Raw genomic sequence first — 23192 nt, 5'->3', positions numbered from 1 at the left:
AAGATCCACCAAGGCGTACGACAAAGGCTGTGGCGTGGCTCTATCCAGCGTACGATTGGTATAATCACAAAAATCGGATAACTATCTCAGCACTGGGGAATTCCGTGCTAACAGAGAAGAAGAGTGTTTTGAGCGCTCTGACGATAGAGATGCGATGGCAGCGCAAGGTTATCGAGTTCCCACCATTTTTACCAGGGAGTCTTTGTTCCGACCCGGGTGGGGTTCGGATTCACCACTACAGACCACGACTGCTATACACTTTTCCTGTCATACACATGCACCGTTTGAACTGGGCCCCGGGAATCTCACTATGCATAGGTGGTCAGTAACGAAGAATTTATACTTTCACGGAGTACCAGAGTAGATTTTGCCTACTTGCAGTATACGTACTCAAGTACGTTTGACACTTTTATCAAATCATAAGAGTTAGTTTACCGAAATTGAAAGCAGATGATTTTGATATATTGACTGGAAATCTTGTTGTGTTGACTAAAATGTCATCACATTGACTCGACCCCCGAATCACCAACTTTTTACCGACTCTTCCGCGGTGTTGACTAAAATATGGTCATCACTCTGACTCGACTGCCGAATGACCTGCTCGAACGTCCATGTTGCGTATTTCGCGTCATCTATGTCGATTTTTAGTTCATCCTGTTCATTAGCCTAGCTGTCAAATATGGAAAGGAGGTCATTTAGGCGTCCTCGGAGGATATTTTCGATTTCGGAGGAGAAATCCACCAAGTAGGACAGATGGTAACCCTAGTCATTTTGCATTTTAGAGAAAAACGCATCTGCTCGTGTAGGTGCAATTACGTAAGTATAGACACCGGTTCGATCATACTTAGGCTACTTGACAACATTTTGGACCAGCAGTTCTTAACCGGTTCTCAAACGAACCCCAGGGGTCCGACGACAAAGCTTCTAGCGTACGACGGAGATCAAGACTCACAACTGACTCATAAAGTAAAAAGTCACACTGATGTACAGTAAATACTCATTATAGCCTTAATATACAATGTACTTGCAATCTATTTGGTTCCCATAACACTGCTGCTGATGCGCAGTTCATTTAGTGCAGTGGTTCCCAACCTTTTTCGACTCATCACCCCCTCATCTATCTTTTCGCAAATTTTCGCCCCCCCCTCCACACCCCCCCCCATATTTACGTATCCGAAAAAAGAGGACACATGAACGGAAGATTTATTCACCTAAATTATGGTGAATTTACTATAAATGCCATTTTCCGAGGTGGTAGGTCAGTGGTTCCGACATTTTATGCTTGCGGTACACTTGAAAAATTATTCAACGCCCGCAGAACACTTATAAAAAAATGTTCTTTTCAAAAAATATTCACGTGGTAATGCGATCCCTATGCTCATTTATACGAACATACATGCGACTGAAACGAAGTTACATTGGATTGTTGACGACGACATACCCGTATTTCGTCGGCAATATCAAGCGCAGTCTCTCTCGAGCACAGCTTCTACCATCATTCAAAACAAATAAACCATAGCATGTTCACATATTCGTGGAGATTCAAATGACAATGCGACTCGGATCGCTTTTGCGCCTATCATGATATAGGCCAGGATACAAATGAGACAAAAAGAATTGTGGAAACAGCGTTATAAAAACTAGGATATCTCGGTATCGCAATGAAAGTTGAAGTCCAGGCACTGTACCCCGGATTTACGGGGTAATTTTATGTTGAGGAGATGCTTTTCAAAAGGAGCTTGAAACGAATCGTCGACACATAGCAGCCCAATTATATAACGTGACAATTAACCTACTCATCGGCAATGTCGTGATTGGTTCCATTGTATTGTCCCCATGTGCGTTTTGTCAGATATGAAGCGGTTAGAGTGCCTTTTTCGCCTGTGCTTGCCTGCGTGCCTTGATTTAAATAAATTACAAAAATATTCGCTGCGCACCTGAGAATCTGTTGCGGCTCTCAGTTTGAGAATCACTGTGGAAGGCGCTCAAAAACAGGTTTCCGAGTCTAGTTTCCATTGAGTTGACCTCTTTGTCGGGTTATCAGCAGAGTAAGCCGTCTTCACGTGCATTTACCGTGGTAGTGGACGTTCTACTGGACGTTCTTCGACGCCCAGTCGCTCCCTTGAGGATTTTCGCCCACTTGTTTCTTAAAATCACCACCTTTGGAGGTGATATCGCCCACGTTGAGAACCACTGCTTTAGTGCCTCGGCATTATGGTGACGTGTGTAATACTGTAGATTCCTGTTTATGTGGATCAGCGAATTTGCGTTCGCCGAAGGATCGCAGATTGGCGTGGGAGTTCACCGTAATAGTAAATTTAGCAGTCACTGTTTACCTATATGTAACATTCCTACAACGGCATTAATCAGTTTGCATACGCGACATCGTAAATCCCAAGATCTAATTTTAAATAGGTATGTATGAGCATTGAGAGACAATTAGGAGTACAGAACCTGATGAAGCGGACGACTAAAGAACATTTTCTAGTTTACGGTCATCGGGGTTCCTGTCAGTAGCAATTCGTATATTCAGGATTTTTTTTAATAACTTTTGGCATTTTTGATTACCATGTCACACAAAGTAACGTTTCAAATGCAAAATCAAAGATATATATTGCTTAGACACGAATACAACAAATCAATGTGCAATTTTAAAATGGTATACTCAAAGACGTGATTGACGGATTGAAGATTGAATAGGATTGATTGCGTTGATATGCAAGTGTCATTTACGTTGAAATTTCGCATGAAACATCACAACGGAAAAACCTTGACCAACGTTTGGCATTACTAAATTCTTCTTGTGAAAATGACGCACTCCCACTCGCTTGGAATACCGCTTTCGTCTGCTGCTTAGCGTATAAAACCGTACAGCCGTTCAGCGTCTTCAAGCTGTTAAAATCAAGAGTATATTTGATTAGTCATCGAATCAAGTAACAAATAACTGGTCAGAGACGAATTACTATTTTTTCACAGTACCCAAAGAGGTTTTGCATATACTAGCACAACTAACAGGAGTTATCATGCCTTTGGACTTTTTCCACGTCGTCTACTCAAGAGTTTTTAGGCAAAACTATATACATTTTACACTAGGGGTCACCAACCCTTTCGCAACCACGAGCTACTTCTTGGGTACTGATTGAGGCGACGGGCTACAATTTACGCTCACCGTTTACCCGTGCCAGACTGAATTGCCGCTTTGATATTCATAGCACTAGGCATGAATCACATTGTGATAAGACTTCTAAGAGAGTCTTTTAAATCAAAACATCTCATATCAACTAGCCAGCCATTAGGATATTTTAGGAAATCATGAGCTACTTCGCACCATGTTTGTATAAATTATGCAACGACAGTCAACTCAAATTGTAGAATAAAACATGTCACACTTTAGACCGGGCATCATGTTATCTGTTTCAATATGAGTCAGTGGAAAGCCTGACATTGCATGCTGTCAACTGGTGCGCTGTACTCTGGTATGTAACTTGACACTGCAACCCTGAGTAAATGTTTTAGATGTACAATAATGAGGCGTGTTTATTTTTTATGTCGCTCATGTCCGAATAGGCGGATTCACAACTATAAGTTGAACCAAACATGCTTGCAACCTTCATAGCTTCTGCTCATGAACCACTGTACTTTTCCGTGTCAACAAGGCATCAAAAGTTTGCTGCTGGGCTTTGAGGTGGAGGTTATTTGCAGTGTTTCAATTTCAATCTCCAACTGTTCAGCATCCAGACATGACAGATTTCATTATACGGGGCAGCAGCAACCAGGACCGTAACAGCACCTCACCAAAACCCCCCAAAAACGTTGATCTTATCCCCCCATAGGGTGAAAAAACGAACTTCTGTGGGGCTATAAAAAGTCAGAAACATGGTACTGAGTTGTGTGTAAGAGAAAAAAATTGTGTCAAACGATGCAATACGTAATTAGCATACATATATTGCAAGTATGTTAGTTGTTTACTACTTTGGCATTGTCCTTGACGTCGAGCTACCATAGCGGAACCCGCCACCATTTCAAGAAGACCGTGGATGGCATTCTGTTATGTCGCCTGTATAAGTGGTGCGCCGTATCCTACAACTTCGATATCTTGTGATTCTATTACATGTTGGTATATTACTAATTGTAATTGAGGATATTTGATATCATCATTTTGAGTTTTTATATATGATATTGTCATTTGTAAGTTAGGCTACATCTGTGGTGCCCAGCCGGGGAGGAATTGCCCCCTTGGGGGAATTTTGCAATTTTTTGGGAGGAATTACACTTTCGAATTGACGCGGACTTCCCAAATTGTTCATGTCCGAACTGTCATGTAGTCAACCAGTTATATCCGAACGTATGCTCCTTATGTTTTTTTTGCTGGAAGTATTGTTCAGATGCTATTTGAAATCTCTTTTTCACATACAAATCCGCCTTTTTTTAAACTATAGTTCAGATGTGCTGCAGCTCGCAAGACAATTTTGTGGGCCAGCGACGGGCTCTCAATCAAATATATCCTAAGCGAGCAAATGTGCCGAATCTATCACAACAAGGCCTCTGGTGAAAGTATTTATCTTATATTTTCAAGTCAACATTTTCAGATAGTGACAAAATATTCCAACGTCATCGATTCAAGTCAAAGAGATCGCTAACCTTGCTTTATTTTTAGTGAACAGCTATGCGATCGAAAAAAGACATGTTAAACTTGGTTCAATGTTGCCGAAACGTAATGGTTGTCCCAAATTTCAATGAGCTGCAGCAGTAAATTTGATCACGCGTATGTTATATATCAGGGCTGTGACCAAGTCACGAAGCTCTGAGTCACATGTCAATCTCACTTTCATAGTTTTTACTCGAGTCAAGTTCGGGTCCAAGTCAGGGTCGAGTCCGAGTCATTGTATTATGACTCGAGTCGTAGTCCAAGTCATTCTGTTGACTGCTCAGTTTTCAGTTGAAGTCTTGTTAAACCCGCCTTTTATAACTCTGTTTGGTGATATTGAATGATTTGAATTTATAACATAGCCTACTAATTTTCCTCACTTCGAGCAGTTTCTTGTCGAATGTTCTAGTACCAGAACCAATCGACGAAATTCCAATAGAGTAGTCACTTTACTGTTCTTTAAAATTACAATGAAATGGGGCCGTATTATAGTCTCAAGTCATATGGCTCGGTTCGAGTCGAGTCAATACACAGATTGTCTCGAGTCGAGTCGTTTCCATATTTCGAGAAAATGATTCGGGTTAGGTCGATCAGAAAATGGTGACTCGAGTCTGGTGAATTCTTCTGTATATGAAAGTACCAATATTATTGGCCAAATGCATACGCAAACATGAGAAAAAAATCACGAGACCAGTAAATTTATGCAAACTGATTTTTCACAACAAGTATACTAGCGATTGGTGCATGGTTAGCTGAAAACACAAATGAAGGTGTCGGGGTCTTTTGAGTCAAGCCTTCCAGAATATGTTTGATTGGGACCAAAACCATTGTTTTTGTAGGTCTACAAAGTGTTGTTGCAGCCCTGTTCGAAACAAACACTCAGTACCACTCGTCTTATTCTTCAGTCAACAGGTGTTTGCGCGGTAAAAATTACCTTTTTTAATCATCGGGCAGGTTTCTCCTAGGGGGATGGGGGAATTCTGGCTCAAATTTCGGCCAAGGGGGCACAAGACGAAAAAGGTGGGGAACCACTGGGCTACATGTTAGTGTGATTTAAACAAGAATAGCTAAATCAATCCATCTATATATTTCAAAGGATCATTGGTCTGACGAATATTGGTAAATGACGAAATTCTATCTATTTTTAGAACAGGCTCGCGGTCTATTAATCTGGTCCTTGCGGGCTACCTGGGTTGGTGACCCCTGTTCCACACTATGTAATTCGTAATGTAGAAAGGGGTTAAGGGGTATTTTTGCACCAATGTTATGCCATTAATCATTTTGAGTTAGTTGCAAAGATTAAAACCGCCAAAATTTCGAAAAAATAGTCACCTACGATTAACTGCTAAAAGTACGCAAGCTCTAGAGTGGTAGACCAAATCTGCGCGTTAAACTTCCTACTTCAGTACTCTTCAGGCCTTCATTTTGTACTTCCCCTTAAAGGAGTTTCCACATATCTCGAAAAACAGTACCTCAACTTTTACGCAAGTAGAAATGCACGACGTTGCTTCTGGTACTACTTGAGTAGAGTACAGACTATATGACTGCATTGAAAACCTCTGAAAATAACTCTACATCGATCACCCGCGAGGCACCCGTCAAAGCCATTCCGTGACATCGCGAGGTTTAGGGTCACCCCATACCACCAGTCGGACGATCTCGCCATAAGTCGTATTGAGTACGGCGAACTCCCGAAGCCGGCGCTCTTCCCGCCCATCCATTGCCTTTAGATACCTGATTATAAAATAGAACCCAGAATTAGAAGCATAAGTTATAGTTCCGATCTCTCAAAATCTGTCCGGCACCTTGCTCACTAAGAGTAGCACTACTTAAGCTAAATTCTACTATCCCCAGACTGGGATTGAGCTTTTAGACCTCTACAGATTTCATAGTCACTCTATATGTCCTTAGATTGTAAATTCAGGAGTAGAAACAGAGGCGGTCAAAGAAGTATAAGCATTGCTACTGAAGTAAAGCTCTATAATGTCATACATTCTGTAATTTTAGTAGGAAATCGTTGTTGGGTGGCTACGCTAAAAGTTGTTAGAAAAGTATCTACTACCTGCATGGGATATAGCTACATGAAGATAGTGGTGGGGTGGGCTGCCTTGCTATTTTCACCCATAGGAATGTGTGAAAGCATAATTTGGTGCCAGAAAGTATAGGTGTATCCATACGCTATGGTCAAGTATTGGTGAATACGCTTGTCTTTGTCCAGGTATTTTCAGTGTGCAACCGCCTCTGGTTTCGAGACACATGGAAATTCCCGCGTTGTGAGCTTGCCGATGATCACTAGAGCCCGACCGATAATGGATTTCTGAGCCGATACCGATAAGACCGATATCCAGTACCACCACCGATAACCCTGATATATTCAGCCGATATGGAATCTAGCTCAAAGCCCATATTTAACACCTCAGAGCATTTATTTCAACAACTTTACAGCCATTGATATGCTTGAACATGAAATAAATGATCTAGCTAGGGGCTATAAAAATATATCAAAAGCACCAATCCAGGAATTGCAGATTACAGTTCACGAAGCACAATTTCTCGGCCCTTTCTCCAAGGAGTGAACTTCTGTGGTACTCCATAAATGATGTATATAGCAGTGTTGGGATCAAGTCCCTACCTTCGAGTCACGAGTCATCTCGAGTCATTGCACATTTTGACTCGAGTCAAGTCAAGTCAATCGATTTTCAAAGGTGACTCGAGTCAAGTCAAGTCACTCGTTTTTTGGAGGTGACTCGAGTCAAGTCAAGTCAAGTCACGAGTCAAGTCACAATTCAAGTCAAATTGAATTTTCGAAGTATGAGTGATCATTCAAATTCATTATCTTTTATTAGCTGTGTTAAAGAGATTAATTGGTCATTAATCTTGAATCAAATAACGAATTTAAAGGTAAATATACATGCAAAAATGCGTTGTATCACTCACACACACGTAGAACTGCTAATAAAATATGTCAGTAACAGTATAGCTACATCAGGGGTGTCAGACATACGACCCGCCAAATGATTTCATTCGGCCCGCGAAGAAATTCTGAGTAGGCTATATGTTGAAAATTGCGTGATTTTATCCAACACATTTCTCGAATTTCTAGTAAGAAATACTACTAATAAATATTCCTTCAAGATGGCAAATTTTGAGTATATTCATAGGCCACATTATAACCACCCGACAGCGGAGTTGTGATTGTAGTCATCGTCAGGAGAAAATCGCTGACATTGACACCCAATTCTGAGAATGCGAAAAAGTGCATATATTGAGTGAAGAGTTAGTAATATTTTGGAATCATTTGACTGGTGCCGCCCGCGAGTGATCTGAATATTTGAATCCCACGAAGTCAGTGGGGCATAACAGTGGTTAGTTATCTATAATATTTCTCAGGTAGGCAAGGCACGCCTACTGCCCTGTATGCAGTATGTACTATATGCAGCTTGGCCATTTATTTTTATAATTTACCGTCGTCACGTCTTCCAGCGACTTCTCGGACTCCCTGCCACCGTGTTGTGACGTCACGAAAATGGCCGATATTTTTTTACCTTCAATGGCCGATACCGATATTTCTTTCCAAGCTTGATATCGACTCGATATTATCGGCAAGCCGATAATCGGTCGGGCTCTAATGATCACTATAGGCCTACCGAGATTTTAACGTCTATCAATGACATAAATCCTCTTGGGAAACTAAAAGAGATCGCATATCACACATACCTCGAATAAAGGTGTATGACATAGTTATTGGTCCAGTCCCAGACTTTGTGATAAAGTAGGTCGAGCTCTTGTGCGTTAGGACGAATGAAGGTGTCCCACTCAATGTGGATGAGGTCGGGAAACAGCTTCGACAATCCCCAAGGAACGTAGCAAGAATGAAGGCTCCATCTGTTGTTTTTTGCAATGAGAGCGTCCGTTAAAAAGGTGTAGTAATTGGAATCGTGACCTATAACAATTTTTGGTGGACCGTCAATTTATTAAAGTTAAGGGCGAGAATTCTAGAATTTGAACGTGAATCTGCTTTCGCTGGTATCCTCGACTCACTATTATGATTGGTCGCAAATTATTTGAGTAGGGCCCACCGTACGTGGTATTTATTTATTTATTAATGTCATTTGATTCCAAACCGCACGCTATTCCGTCACTTCGATAAAACAGGAAAAGTAGTAAGAATGCGCTTTTAATAAAAATTATTATTAATCACCTTTCAAAGGATTCTAAACAAGTTCAACTTGTTGTTCTGCTTCCTTATTGTTATCTACTGTGCAAAAATTTCGATATTAACTTGGCGGTATCATGCAAAAACCAAATACCACACAAGCAGCCATAAATCAAGTGACCATAACTCGTTTTTGTCAATAAAGAATTCGGCCGGTAACAGGGATTCCCCCTTCTTCGATTTCATTACCCTGTCACGGGCTTTCAATTATTGACTATGCTGCTGTGTGGTGTGGTACGGAGTCCGTGACACCAACAATAATTGCGATACCGCTGAAGGGCTGCCGAACTGGGAGCAGCTTGCATTAATGATTGGCGATCGTTGCCAAACAGAGTCCGACCAATTGCACTCACAATGTCGCAGAGCGGAAGTAGTAGAGACGCAATCTCGCGTTTGCATGCACCGCAAGCTAGGGATTTTTGTGTTTATTGTGATGTAACTTCGAGTCAGCGTGAAATCGTACTGAGACTACGCCTATGCCTTTGCTTTGCGACGGGCAAGCGTAGAATAATAGGAATCGAAAGAAATCGACCTAGTGATGCACGGCTAATGTAGATACCTACCCAGCGCATCAGGTCTCTCCGACCCGAGTACCAGTTGGTAGTTCATCAACGGATCCAGTGACTTCAAGACTATTATGTCACTGTCAAGATATATGCCACCGACTTCGAGCAAGATTTGCAAGCGAGCTACGTCCGCTCTGTGTTCAATACCCTGGAAAACAAGTTTTTTCAAGATTTAGGCCTTTGTATGGCGATTTCCTTTTGCATGCACTAATATACCATATACCAGAAGCTGGAAGATGCAGCTGTTAATAGATACGCGCCTGCACGCTTTATCGCAACGCGGATCTGAACTTGAAGAAACTTGATTGAAGGATAAACCAAATTGATTGAGAATTTTTGTGAAGCAGGCAGTTCTTCCGATATGGTGGCCTATGTTTCCAGAGTTTGACAGGTGCCAAATATACGCAAAAACGATTTTCTTATATCAATTGGCCCCGGTATATGATCGACCATGTGGGTATATCGAGATCTACGTTATGCATCTCAAAATTATGGCTTGATTGGAACTGTGGTGACTATACGGTAGAGGCAGGTTCAAGTGAAGGTTACCTTACCTGAACTTTGATTCCCCAAACGTCCGTTGGTTGTGATCGTCTTACTATTCTCAGCTTGGGTCCGGCTAGCTGAGAAATCTTTTCGAAATATGAGCCGTTAGGTGGACAGTCGGCATGTACCAGTATCAATACAGGTTTCTGTATGTCGAGTACACTTTCGAAACTGGAGATAGCAATGGGATAAATCAAAGTTTAGAATATACCAGTAGTTTCCAGCCTTTTTCAACACATCGAACCGTTAATCCAGATCGACACAAAATTTCGCCCCCTACCACCCACATTTACAGATTCAAAAAAGAGGATATAGGTACGGAGAAATTATTCCCCCGTAAAACTCTAATCGTGGTTTATTGACTAAAAGGGCAACTATTACGAGCAGATGCTTGGAAAAACAGTTCCCGTCGTGTTGACCTTTTTTTGCATCATATGCCGTCTTCACGGGCATTGTTTGGCCGTGTTAAATAAATTATCTCACTAGTTGACGTTCTAACACCCCTCCCCCAGTCGGCACCTTTAGTATTTCCGCCCTTGAAATCGCCCACCCGGGGCTATCACCACCCACATTGGGAACGAGTGGAATATAGCATCCATTTAATTTTAATGGTGAGTGCAGAATTAGGAATGAATCGCTTCGGTCAGTTCTTACGAGACGAATCTTTGTCCGCGTCCCACCGGTTCACTTGAAGTAGCCTACCCCCAAGCAGTGGCGTAGGAGCATATGCTGCCGCCACTGGCTTTCGTTGAAAATGTCGCTCAAATTTATATTCACTGGAAATCTTGTGTTGACTAAATATAGTCATCACCACGCCTTAAGTCCCGTATTACCCAGATTTTCAGTAATTCTGTAGTGTTGACTAGAAAAAAGGTCACCAGCTGACATTTTGCCGCACCTTGCAGTCTGCCGTCCCTGGCGCAGAGCCAGAACGGCCAAGCGGCTACTACGCCCCTGCTCCCAAGGCAGAGTCCGATCATTTCCATAACATGGCAATGCAAAAGACACGAGTGGAATCTCGTAGTTGAAAACCACGTTGTTCGATGACCATAATCACCATCTCACGTTCGCGAATCATTTCAGTGTAATCGGAAATCGTGCATTTCGATGTTTTCCGCCATAACGTATGGTGCGAATGAGGCAAAGTAAACTTTATGGTACAAGATTTGCTTTCACACTCGGGTCAACGGGTAGAACGAGTCGCATTCACCACTTCTTACGAATATGTATATCAGGAATACAGGAAGACAAAGAAAGGTGGTACGGTACACGTGAAAAGAATCCGCTACGCCTCTTAGGGTCATATACCTACATAGAGATTGCGCATTTGACTCGTTGTACCCGTTGAAATTTCCTACCAGAAGCTGCTGATGTGCAGATTTCGTTAAACATCTATTTTATACATGTATATTAGGGTTCTTCAGAATTGACTGACTTTCAAAAAGTCCAGGTTTTCCGTCCGATTCCCATGCCTTATATACCTTAAAAACATATTCTGGCTACTTTTTTTTATGTAACTCGTCCCCTGCATCCGTGTGCACATTGAGCTGGAAGAATAGCAGCTGAAAATAGGGGATTCCCCTAAAATCTGAGTGTCACGATTTTACCTAGCTTAGTTAAAGTGACATATAACATGGATTTATGCAGCTGTTGCGGTTTGGAGTGCTACAAAACCACACTATATAAGGCATTCCTGGTTCAGGATATCATTTCCATGTCCCACACTGCCTTAGAACTGCTCAAAACTCCCTAAAACTGATAGACATTTTGTTGGACCACATGTCCTACACCCCTGAAACCTACCCGGCACTGTTCATCAATTTCCTGGATCCCCATGTGAAAGAATACAACTGTAAATGTAACATCCACTCACAGCCACATAATAAACATCACATAAAACGAAAAAAATTAGGCAATGAAAGAGATCAACTTGGCAAAATATTACATAAATCAGGTGGATGAAATGGTTGCTTTCGAGAAATCTGCATATCTGTTCCGGTGATCTTCCACAGCTTGTAGGAGGCTCGCTCGCTGTTTTTTGTCATCCATTATGAACGCAGCATAGTCGGTATTTAATTTTACCATACGCTCTGCTGCATCATTAACTACTTCAACAGTATTCACAAATTCTTGAGCAGTCACGAAATCCGGATCAGTATGCCATTCCGAAACTGGAAGACTCAACCAATCATGTTCCACATGTATAGCATCAAATAGAAACCACGATTCTGCATGGCCCAATCAAATCGACCATACTCATTGACTCAGAGTCAGGGATCAGACTGAGAGGCATACCTCTGCGAAATTGTTCGGGGATTGGCATTTTCAGCAATTTAGCAGCCATCGCTTCCTTCAGTTTGTCAGGAATCTTTGGATTAGCCGAGAACATGGTAAATACCACCATTTCCTCAGTTGGTTACCATTGATGTTTTCGCAATTTCTTGTATGCCACATCAGCAACAGGGAGATCGCATAATGGAAAGTTTTTCATGTCATGAAGGAATTTGAGATCACTCCAAGGTGCGTCACATGCAATACCAGTTTTCAACCAAGCTGGAACATAAAACAAAGCAATGAATGTATTGATTCGTTCCAATTTTTCAATGAAGTCTTCAGAATAGTCCATTTGCTCACTCCACATGAACAATGTTCATGTCAATACATTCGAATATCAATGCCTGCCCGAATCAATGCCTGTCGCCATCATATTTAAGAACTGGTCATTCGAGAGGTTTGGAAGTGTTTGTTTGGATCGACAACCACAGGCCCTGAAAACACGGATTTTAATACCTTCAAGACGAAGTGGAAACATATTGATAAATCAAGAAGCTATAAAACGCTGAAGTTTATTGAAGGCAGCTGGTTGGCGATGAAAGCTGATGAAGCAAAGCAAGAAATAAGTCCACTGATGAAACCCAATGATGGAAAGCAGAAAGAAGTCTTGATAAGAGTTGACTACAGAGAATGTGCAACAGGCACCTTGGCGATTTTGGATGACAAATATGTTGATCATCGTTTTCGCAAGCCTGGTGCTACTCATAGCGCTAGGTGGATGAGTCAAGTCCTGTACTGTAAAAAAAAATGTTCATGTGGAGTGAGCAAATGGACTATTCTGAAGAGTTCATTGAAAAGTTGGAACGAATCAATACATTCATTGCTTTGTTTTATGTTCCAGCTTGGTTGAAAACTGGTATTGCATGTGACGCACCTTGGAATGATTTCAAATTCCTTCATGACATGGAAAACTTTTCACTATGCGATCTCACTGTTGCTGATGTGGCATACAAGAAATTGCGAAAACATCATTGGTATCTAACTAAGGAAATGGTGGTATTTACCATGTTCTCGGCTAATCCAAAGATTCCTGACAAACTGAAGGAAGCGATGGCTGCTAAATTGCTGAAAATGCCAATCCCTGAACAATTTCGCAGAGGTATGCATCTCAGTCTGATCTCTGACTCTGTCTCTGAGTCAATGAGTATGGTCGATTTGATTGGGCCAGAATCGTGGTTTCTATTTGATGCTATACATGTGGATTGTGGAACATGATTGGTTGAGTCTTCCAGTTTCGGAATGGCATACTGATCCGTATTTCGTGACTGCTCAAGAATTTGTGAATACTGTTGAAGTAGTTAATGATGCAGCAGAGCGTATGGTAAAATTAAGTACCGACTATGCTGCGTTCATAACGGATGACAAAAAACAGCGAGCGAGCCTCCTACAAGCTGTGGAAGATCTCCGTAACAGATATGCAGATTTCTGGAAAGCAACCATTTCATCCGCCTGATTTATGTAATATTTTGCCAAGTTGATCTCTTTCATTGCCTTATTTTTTCGTTTCGTGTGATGTTTATTATGTGGCTGTGAGTGGATGTTATATTTACAATTGTATTCTTGCACATGGGGATCCAGGAAATTGATGAACAGTGCCAGGTAGGTTTCAGGGGTGTAGGATATGTGATCCAACAAAATGACTATCAGTTTTAGGTAGTTTTGAGCAGTTCTAAGGCAGTGCGGGGCATGGAAATGATATCCTGAACTAGGAATGCCTTATACAGTGGGGTTTTGTAGCACTCCAAACCGCAACAGCTGCATAAATCCATGTTATATGTCATTTTAACTAAGCTAGGTAAAATCGTTACACTCAGATTTTAGAGGAATCCACTATTTTCAGCTGCTATTCTTCCAGCTCAATGTGCACACGGATGCAGGGGACGAGTTTCAAAAAAAAGTAGCAAGAATATGTTTTTAAGGTATAAGGCATGGGAATCGGACTGAAAACCTGGACTTTTTGAAAGTCGGTCAATTCTGAACAACCCTAAGTAGCCTATATCTACATACGCACTTATAACAGCCTTCCCGTGCCCATAAATGCATAGAGTAGGCTACATGAGTGGCCGGTTCTGAACATCACTCACGTGTAAGTGCGACCAAGCTCCGGTCGTCTGCTCCCATGACGAATTCGATGTTGATATCGACCCGGGAATTTGTGCGCACACAAAAAGCATATTATCAGAAGATTTGTATCCAATGACCGGAAAACGCTGAGCCTTGAGAGCGGGATTGTTACGCTACAGCTGATATAGGCTACCTGTGCCCGAACCGAAAACACCAACGTTTTATGGTAAACCAAATTTGGCAACAGTCAGGATAGTGATACTGTCGCATCAATTCAACATTGTGAATTGTAGCTAGCACCACGAAAAGGTATCAAGCCTGATCGCACAATGACTCAATTTGGATTCGAGAGGAATCATAATAATTAATAGAGCTTGCCTGAGGAAATGGTGGAATTTGAATTTGCGGCAGTTGAACCATATGTAGTGAACAATGTTTGGTATCGAAGTTGTAAGCTTGGTCAATTCCGCTTGTACTTCTGGTATCTAAATAACAACCGGTTCTATTACTCTGGTAATAATAACTTTATGTATATATCATAAAATTGACTCGACTCAGCGACAAACCTCCATGATGTCATCATCTTCCAGTTCATATCTCCTCATATCTTCAAGCAAGAGATTTTTTCTAATCTCTTCTGGCTGCAGCTCCATATCAATTTCGTTGATGAGGGATAGGATCTGACCAAGCTTGGCCGGCGGGCGCTGCGATATGCCAAACGTTACACATGAATGAGCTGACGAAGTCAGAGTTGCGATTTAACTGGCGCGAGCAATGATTCGGGTATACGGCTCCGGGTGGTTAACAACTACAGTCATCAATATAGTTTCAAAGGAAACTATCCCAATGTAATTTGAAACCAGAATAATAACTTACCACTAAAAATGTGTGCTGTCTTTATTCTAAAACCTATCGATATATGGTTGAGTGTGACGTACCAATACAGTTTGAAAATATGAGACATTCTTAATTGTTACGAAAGTGGATAAATTTTTATTAACCAGGTCCGATCATGTGGTGGAATGTTTTTGCTGCTTACTTGTACTTCTTTCTGAGGTGATGATGTTTTAAACTACATCCACCTCACCTTCTCAGTAGGGTACACTATCTACACTTAGGTGAATATGCCATGGCTAGAACCCGAACAATAATCGGTTTGCTGATAATTAGGGCTGGGCAAAATCGAGTACCTGAGTGATTCGATTCTGAATCACGTAATATGCTTCGAGTCGAGTCGAGTAATCGAGCATCACTCATTATGACGTCACAACAGGATGTACTATGTCGAAGTCCAAATATGAACCTTTTTTGCCACCACAAAGAACGTAATGCCTGTTATCCATCACATTAAAGATGCTTTGGTATTTTTTCGACCATACCGATTTCATTGCACTTCTTAACAATTTTTTTGGATGATAATGACTTCGGAAATGTGCTATTTCCAGTAACGTTCGTAGCTTTGTACTGTGCCTGGTATGCTGAAACACGGCCAATCAAGGTTTCACGACTTCCTCAGTGGAAAACAGTATCAAAACTATAATTCTCGTCAGTAAATTAACTTTCAGTTGCGAGGACCGTATAATTTCAGTACTCGAAAAAATCGTCTTTTACTACTCGACTCGAATCATTAAAATTACTACTCGATTCAGATTCGAGTACTCGAATCATTTTGCCCAGCCCTACTGATAATATCGAGTCAATGTCACAGTTTGAAAGAAATATCGGTTATCAAATGTAAAAAATATCGGCAATTATTATGATTCCACAACATGTTGTTGGTGGTGTTGTTAAATATATCTGGTGGAGCGTTCTAGCTTTCTAGCACGTTTTCGCACCTAAACAGCCCCTTTGTTATCCATCCCCCTCTGTTCCTCAAAATCGCCCACCGGGGAGGGGGAGAGATATCGCCCACGTTGAGAACCACTGATATAAATGCTCTGGAGATTCGGTAATGTGACTTGAGCTATTTGTCATATTTTCATAATATCGGCTGAATTTGCCTGGGTTATCCGTTACATTGGTGTCGGCTCACCAATCTGGCTGGCATTGGTTGGGTTCTAGTCATGACGAGGCAGCCCCTGTATCGCGATAACCGAACGTTATTTCGAAAATATCACGTATCTGTGGCGTGATTGGTCAATTTGCCTTGGTCGCGAAGATATACCATGCGATTTCGTAACTGAACCGATGTGCTTATTGGAGCATACTTTGGTACTTGAATACCTTACATATCCTATTATCTACGGCTATCAGCCTCAAGTACCAATTTATCGTTGACTTTTTTAAGAATGGAGATTGACGCGACTCGACTTGAGTCAATTTTAGTGGGAACTCAACTTGTACTCGAGTCAAGAACCTTATTTTATCCGTGTGACTGAGAAATATTAGTAGATTATGCATACGAGGCCTTCGATATCACCAAAGAGTTTCAAAGAAGTGAGTTGAACCTGTCTCGATTTCAATAATAAAAAGTAAACTCTATGACTTGGACTTGGACTAGGACTCGAGTCTCAACACTAATATGACTAGTACGCAGAGGTGGTCAAAGTAGCCAAGAAAGCTACTCAAGTAGAAGTAGAAGTAGCGACGAATAAATCTACTCAAGTACGAGTAGAAGTACTTCTTCAATGAGCCACCTAAAACTACTTGAAGTAGAAGTAGAATTGGCCGACTTTAAATCTACTCAAGTAAGTAAGTAGTTTTGAAAACAGTCTTAATTCGTTCGCATGGACAGTCAAAAGCTGCGAATTGAGCTATGCGGCAGGTGCAGAGAGCTTGATTCGCATTGATGCATACCAGGAGGTATCAATATTCGACTGAATAAACATTGATTCGCATCATGGGATGCAAATTATAGTATTAATATGAAAGTGCGATACTAACCATTTGTTTACTAGAATACCCCGTTTTTAGAGAATATCATGGCATGCCGCCCTACCCCATATTATAAGGCGCCAAGTTTAGGCGAAGAGCAATACGTAGAAGTTGTATCGGATATGGTTTCATCACTTTGCGCGATTAGTATACGTTAATAACAAATATTGTGGATCTTATAAGTTATATTTATTAGTGTAGCTTTATTTTCGGAAAATAGAGGCATTATTACACTATCTTTTGTGCTTCAACATGTATGTCCTGTAGACAAAATAACTGAAAGTAATTACTACTCAAAGTATGATACTCGCAATTGAAAGTGAAATACAAATACCACTTCTAAAAGTGGAAATCATACTCCAAGTCTTTTGTCCATAAAGCTTCAAAGGTGATCTGCTAAAATAGGTGTAACGTTAAAAAAAAGCTGGATTTTCCATATTAGCAAGACACGTAATGGCCTGCTAGATTACGATATGATAGGTAATTGCTAGATTGCGAAACGGTAGTTTCAAACGCTATGGTGGGTCATATTTACTGTGATGAAATATTTGATATGGGCGACAATGCGGTGTGAGAGGAATCAAGCAATCCGGTACCTAAATATTATTCACTGATACTTTCTTGAAGACATATTTGTCAGTCCATTACTACTATGCGCGAAGCGCAACAAAATTTCTGGGCTTTACTCGACTTTCACGAATATTAAATGTTGGTACTCCATGAAAACAGCCCCGAAATTCCTCAGGCTATCTTTCGTATTGGGGGATTATACTACTTCTACTTGACAAACTGAAAATTGCGAAAAGTAAGTAAGTAGATCACAAAATTTTATGAAGTAGAAGTAGAAGTAGAGAAAATCAGATCTACTTGAGTAAGTACCACAAGTAGAGGAAAACTACTTGAGTACTTCCAAAAAGTAGAAGTACTTCGTTACTGACCACCTCTGCGTACGTGATCCATTGCTCCCTGGACTTTCATTCGTATTTGACTCGGTGCCAAAATGAAAAGAACCGCTGGACTTGACTGGCGTTAAAAATATGAAAGTAAATTTGAATTGTGACTCGGAACCTTGAGACTTTACTACAACGCAGGAAATTACTAAATTACTACTTCTGCATCAAATTGAACGGGACGTTAGCGCTTTACTTCTACCTAAACACACTAAACGCGATGCACAAAAGCACCCGGCCGAGAGATAATACACGAGTGCGTATAATGAACGGAAATAATCATGGAATTGGGAAGAAACAATAATCACCAGAAGTATGGCGAAGCTCATTACTTTGACCAACTCTATGCCCGTATCACACTAATATTATAAAAGAGGTGGCGACATAGCGTAGCGGTATGATACACAGCTGCAACACCAATGGGTCGCGGGTTCGACTCCGACCGATATCGACTCCAGAAATCCTCCGTAAGTGTTAGAGGTTTATCTAGGCTCTTCCACGCCATATCATCCGTGGAAGCGATGTTTCACAAATGCCTAGAAGTGGGCCGTGCTTAGGGTTGCATTTAGAAGAAAAAAATCAATTTAAAACAAACATGTTTAAAACAAGGCCCTGATTTAAACATTTTTAAGACATGATGTCACGAATATTGAATTGCGATGTAATAGTTAATTGACATTGACAAACAAAAATATATGCTAAATATAGCTCTGTACCATTGACGTTGAACCGACTATTTTGAGGGTTCCAACAATCCCATGTCGATATACGTCGGCTATATCGGGTGGTAATTGTCCGTAGGCTTATGCAACATGTTTTTTGGAAGTATTTACACAATTATGGCACAATTTTACAACTTGAAAAAACAATATTTTTAAAGGCTTTTGCTGAAAGCACCATTTAAAACATGTTTTGAACAAAGTGTTTTAAAACACCGTTTGTTTTAAATGCAAGCCGAACCGAGATACAAGTCGGCATGTTGGATTATCTTTGATCGGTCGATAATCCAAGAATTATCATCGAAAATATCAAATAACTCCGCTTCTACAGGTTGGAATTGTGTCAATTTTTTTGCATCGTTTTTGAAGACAGTTCAACAATTTTCTGAGGTTGACTGAATCCACCATGAAAAAAAGATTTGCGTTTGTTAGTAATTTCAAAATTTTCAACCTGTAAGATATTCGCGATTACTGGCTGGAATGAATTCACATTTGTAGTGCGTCGTTTTCCAAGGCAACCTAACGATTTAATCACCGAATCCGCAAGATTCGGAAAAAGAATGTTTTTTTAACATCCCTAGAGGCCCCAGCAGCCGAAGAACACCATGAATACTTCAAACAAACAATAGAAGGGATTACCGTAAACGGAGTCAGAGTCGGCTTTATGTGACTCTTTGGCCAAGGGTTCGCGTGTTTCTTGTTAAATCTCTCCGCTTTACGCTTCAAATACTCCGCCGGGGTCAGCAGGTTTGTATCGCTAACATTAACCCGGATCCTACCCGAGTAGAGGTCAAGCCGCGTCGACGCACCAGCTCGTCGTGCTTCTCGTAAGTCATCAAATAATTTCGCGCTCATGTACACTAAACTCTCTTCAGCCACCGGCACTTTGGAAGCGTGCTGCTTCGAGATATCTTCGTTTTCCCTTAACCATGACGTGTAGTTACGCATTGAACGAACAAATGATTTTAATCTCACGATTGGGATTAAAGGGGTACTGCGCTCGAAATATGATGCGATCTTAAATTGACATGAACCTGCGAAAATAGTTTGGCAGCAACCATTTTCAACTCCTAAATTTCATGGTTGAACGCGTCGGTTGGGTTTCTTACACGTTTTGATTCATATTTAGATCGCAGTCTCAATGTAAACAGATATCCGGGATAGATTAACACGGTTTTGACTGGGGGTTAAATATATATCGTGCTTGCGTAGCACTTAGATGACGATATCCTTTCTTGATCTAAGCGTCAGATTATCGCTTGAGTGGCCACAAATTCTTACAGTTTTTGTTGGAAGAAGTGTCGCTTTTAGGAAACTGTAACAAAGGGCGTGTACCTAACCTATAGAGAAACGTGTGCCTACCTTGATATATTCTGGACTTTCGAATGGCGTGTACCCAATTTTCTGTTCAAAACGTCCTTGGGAAGCTCTGTGGATTGTGAGCTCAGTAAATATAACATCAACACTGTCAGAATGCAGGCGAATGAAAATTGCCTATAAAGTGTGTTCGCTCGCAATTCAAACATGACAATTCCTATATAACTTAATCCTGGGAATATAGAACAAAATAGTTATTCAGTATCATTTATAACGAAACTTGGGAATGTGTTGGGAGCCTTCCAGTGGCAAGTCAGATCGAGTCATTGTCCATTTTGACTCGGGTCTAATCAAGTCAATCGATATTTGAAGGTGCTGACTCGAGTCAACCGCAGTCAAAGCGAATTTTCGAAGTAATAGTCATAATTCAAGTCATTGCATTTTTACAAGATGATTGACGTATTGATCACGTCGCTATTTATAGAGTTAATTGTGCAATGTGCATGCATGCACAAAGCGAATTTGTAAATGGGATCAGTTTATGAATCGCAAATGTAAAAGCTGTTGGGCCACATTTGTACAGATAACTACTAAGGGATTAAATACAGCTTTGAGACTGTCTCTGGGCTTATTTGGAGAACAGAACTCGACAGAGAGTGAAGCACTATTCCTGCTGTAACATTGGCAATGGATAGGTAGCAAAATGTCCGTGCGATGTGTGCATCGGGTAGTGACTTCGTAGATCAATTCACATTCGAGAAACGATATTCTCTTGATACAAATATTGGAAAGTTGGTGACACGGGCGTCAATGGAGTGCGTATTGGTCTCAAAGACTGAAGTGTACTGTCATTCCAGACTCGTGATGATGGGATTCATCATAGTCACATTCCCTTTGAATGCCGATCGTTAAGCAATATTACCGCAGAATGAGTTTGAGCACTAAGGAACGTTTTTTGGATTCGTTCCGAGTTCCATCCTTCGTCGAATTACCATAGCTGCGACAACACATGCTATTGCGAGTTATCGCATACTCCTGGAATCATATTGCTATATACAGTTTAGAATGGATGATGGAACCATGAAAATTGGAAATTATTTGCGGAAGTCAACAATCTACACTACACAATAGCTCATAGCCTGCTCAGTATGTTACTCTGGGGTTTGGACGATATTACCCGAGGTGGATATGGACCTGACTGTACTAACTCAATGACTTGAGTTATACACCATGCCATTGTATTCTTGCAGGTATAACTATGTTATTTACTCTACGAAACTGCAACAAGCACCGATATGCTGTAAACTCGAATTGTATGACTTGAAATCCCACATACACGACAAAGCCAATCCGCGAAGTACGTCCTGAGTACTGTATATTGAAAGCGTCTTGTCGTTACCCGGTTATTTCCAGCTACAAAACTGTTCGCGTTGCTAGCAAAATGATAATTTTTCAGCGCTATAGTTAAATCGCCCCGGGCGCTGTCTCGATGCAATTCAGTCACCGACACGAGCAACATGATCGAATCGGATAGTTACCAATTAGTAGTGCCCCTTTGGTTACAGATATACCCCAGACATCGGTCGGTATGAGGAGACCTAGTAGCAGACGTGGACAACTATAGATAATTTCAGTTGTCAAATTAAACTAATTGGAGCGGAATGCCGGTAATCTAATTATCCTACTCTAATATGTAGAATATTTCTATCCTCTAATTCAGTGGTTCCCAACCTTTTTTTCAGACACGCCCCCCTTTATGATGGTGAAAAATTTCGCCCCCCCCCCCCCCCCTTATCTTCATATCACAAAATCCTACCGGGATGCTAGCAACCTCAACAGATTGTTTGATGGAATGGAAGGTTATGACTGTTGATGAGAGAGTTAGAAATATGAAATTCGGTCTATATATACAGAAACACGCGTGGATTGGAGGTAAATCGCGCGGAGCGCGAAAAATTTCTTCAGTTGACGCTTCTTTGCGCCCCCTTAAATGCTCTCACGCCCCCTCCCGCGCCCAAGGGGGGCGTGCACCCAGGTTGGGAACCACTGCTCTAATTGTAATTCTAATATTATTTTTGGTTTTTCTGGTCGTTCTAATTCGTGATTTATTTGAAGTTCCGAGTTTTTGTGAATACAGTCAATCGAATTCTAATCGATTACTCGGAAACAACTGGAACTATGATGCTAATCTAATTTGGAACAGCTGAAAATTTCCCCGCTGTCCAAATTTGCCCGATACATCCGGCCATTTCGTTACATTAGTAAAACACCGTTCTCGTATCTAAAGAGGGGCGCAGCGCTCCGAACATGATGTGACCTCTAATTGAAGCGGAAATCGTTTCGAGAGCAACCATTTTCCCAGGAAAGCCACGGTGTTTAAAGTGTAGCTAATAGATTTTCACTGCAGGCACCAATCCACAATATCAGTGGTTCCCAACCTTTTTTCGGAGTCGGAGCCGCATTTCAAATTTCAGAGTACGTTTGGAGGTATAACAAAAATTATAAAGCATGAAATCAATTTAATGTCCAACTTGGCATTGGCTTTGAGCTTCAAGAAGTGTGTCAAAGCGAAGCGTAATTGCAGATAATGCAGTACGCAGTGGCTGCTTGAGGTGGTCATCGGTCAATCGATTGCAATATTGATTTTTGATTCTGACTGTGACCATTTTGACAAAAAGTGGCATTTATTCCGTCATTGCGGCGGTTGAACGCATCAATAAGGTTGCTGTAAAGCCTGTTGTATGAATCAATTGATCCATTCATTGGTTTGATGGTCGGATACCGTTGGAAAATGTGTTGTAACACCACCTGCACTTAAGTCTGGTGGTGAGCTGTCTTAAATTTGAGTGCCGATCCGAACGCATTTGAGTGTGAGTATTTGGCGTGAGAACGAAATCGTTGCTGAGTAGGGAATCGCTGCTCGACAACAGAGGAATTGGTCTCCACCCTTAATTATAA

General features: G+C 41.1%; 2 protein-coding genes across 3 annotated transcripts in view; both read right to left on the bottom strand.

Annotated features, from left to right (window-relative positions):
- Positions 1 to 2532: 2532 nt before the first annotated feature.
- Positions 2533 to 23192, bottom strand: part of LOC145435693 (uncharacterized) — a 224194-nt gene continuing 203534 nt past the window's right edge. Inside the window, exons 6-8 of one of the 2 annotated variants that reach the window (XM_080313000.1) lie at positions 8366 to 8533; positions 6224 to 6382; positions 2533 to 2892 (exon numbers count right to left, since the gene is read on the bottom strand). In XM_080313000.1, the coding sequence (XP_080169126.1) occupies positions 6247 to 6382; positions 8366 to 8533 (304 nt within the window). In that variant the 3' untranslated portion in view covers positions 2533 to 2892; positions 6224 to 6246. The remainder of the gene's footprint in view (positions 2893 to 6223; positions 6383 to 8365; positions 8534 to 23192) is intronic. The other variant, XM_080313004.1, reaches the window with a different exon arrangement.
- Positions 13633 to 21761, bottom strand: LOC145435881 (uncharacterized). Its single transcript, XM_080313147.1, has 4 exons — positions 20280 to 21761; positions 19557 to 19839; positions 14941 to 15078; positions 13633 to 14859 (listed from the first exon to the last, which is right to left on the bottom strand). Exons 1-4 carry the CDS (start codon positions 20441 to 20443, stop codon positions 14668 to 14670), a joined length of 777 nt encoding a protein of 258 aa, XP_080169273.1. The 5' UTR covers positions 20444 to 21761; the 3' UTR covers positions 13633 to 14667.

The sequence above is a fragment of the Botryllus schlosseri genome, chromosome 1, assembly GCF_051294905.1.
Source record: "Botryllus schlosseri isolate E-star chromosome 1, Bs_hap1, whole genome shotgun sequence".
NCBI lineage: Eukaryota > Metazoa > Chordata > Ascidiacea > Stolidobranchia > Styelidae > Botryllus > Botryllus schlosseri.
The sequence above is the reverse complement of the archived record's forward strand: the minus strand, read 5'-3'. Positions and strand labels throughout refer to the sequence as shown.

Bases quoted from the DNA above. Each gene is read 5' to 3' on its own strand.
- LOC145435881 (XM_080313147.1), bottom strand. From the start codon at position 20,443: ATGTTTGAATTGCGAGCGAACACACTTTATAGGCAATTTTCATTCGCC. The intron at 15,079-19,556 runs GTAATCCCTTCT...GGCATATCGCAG, and splicing joins CGACTCTGACTCCGTTTACG to CGCCCGCCGGCCAAGCTTGG. The intron at 14,860-14,940 runs GTTTGTCGCTGA...GTTGTTATTTAG, and splicing joins AAGATGATGACATCATGGAG to ATACCAGAAGTACAAGCGGA.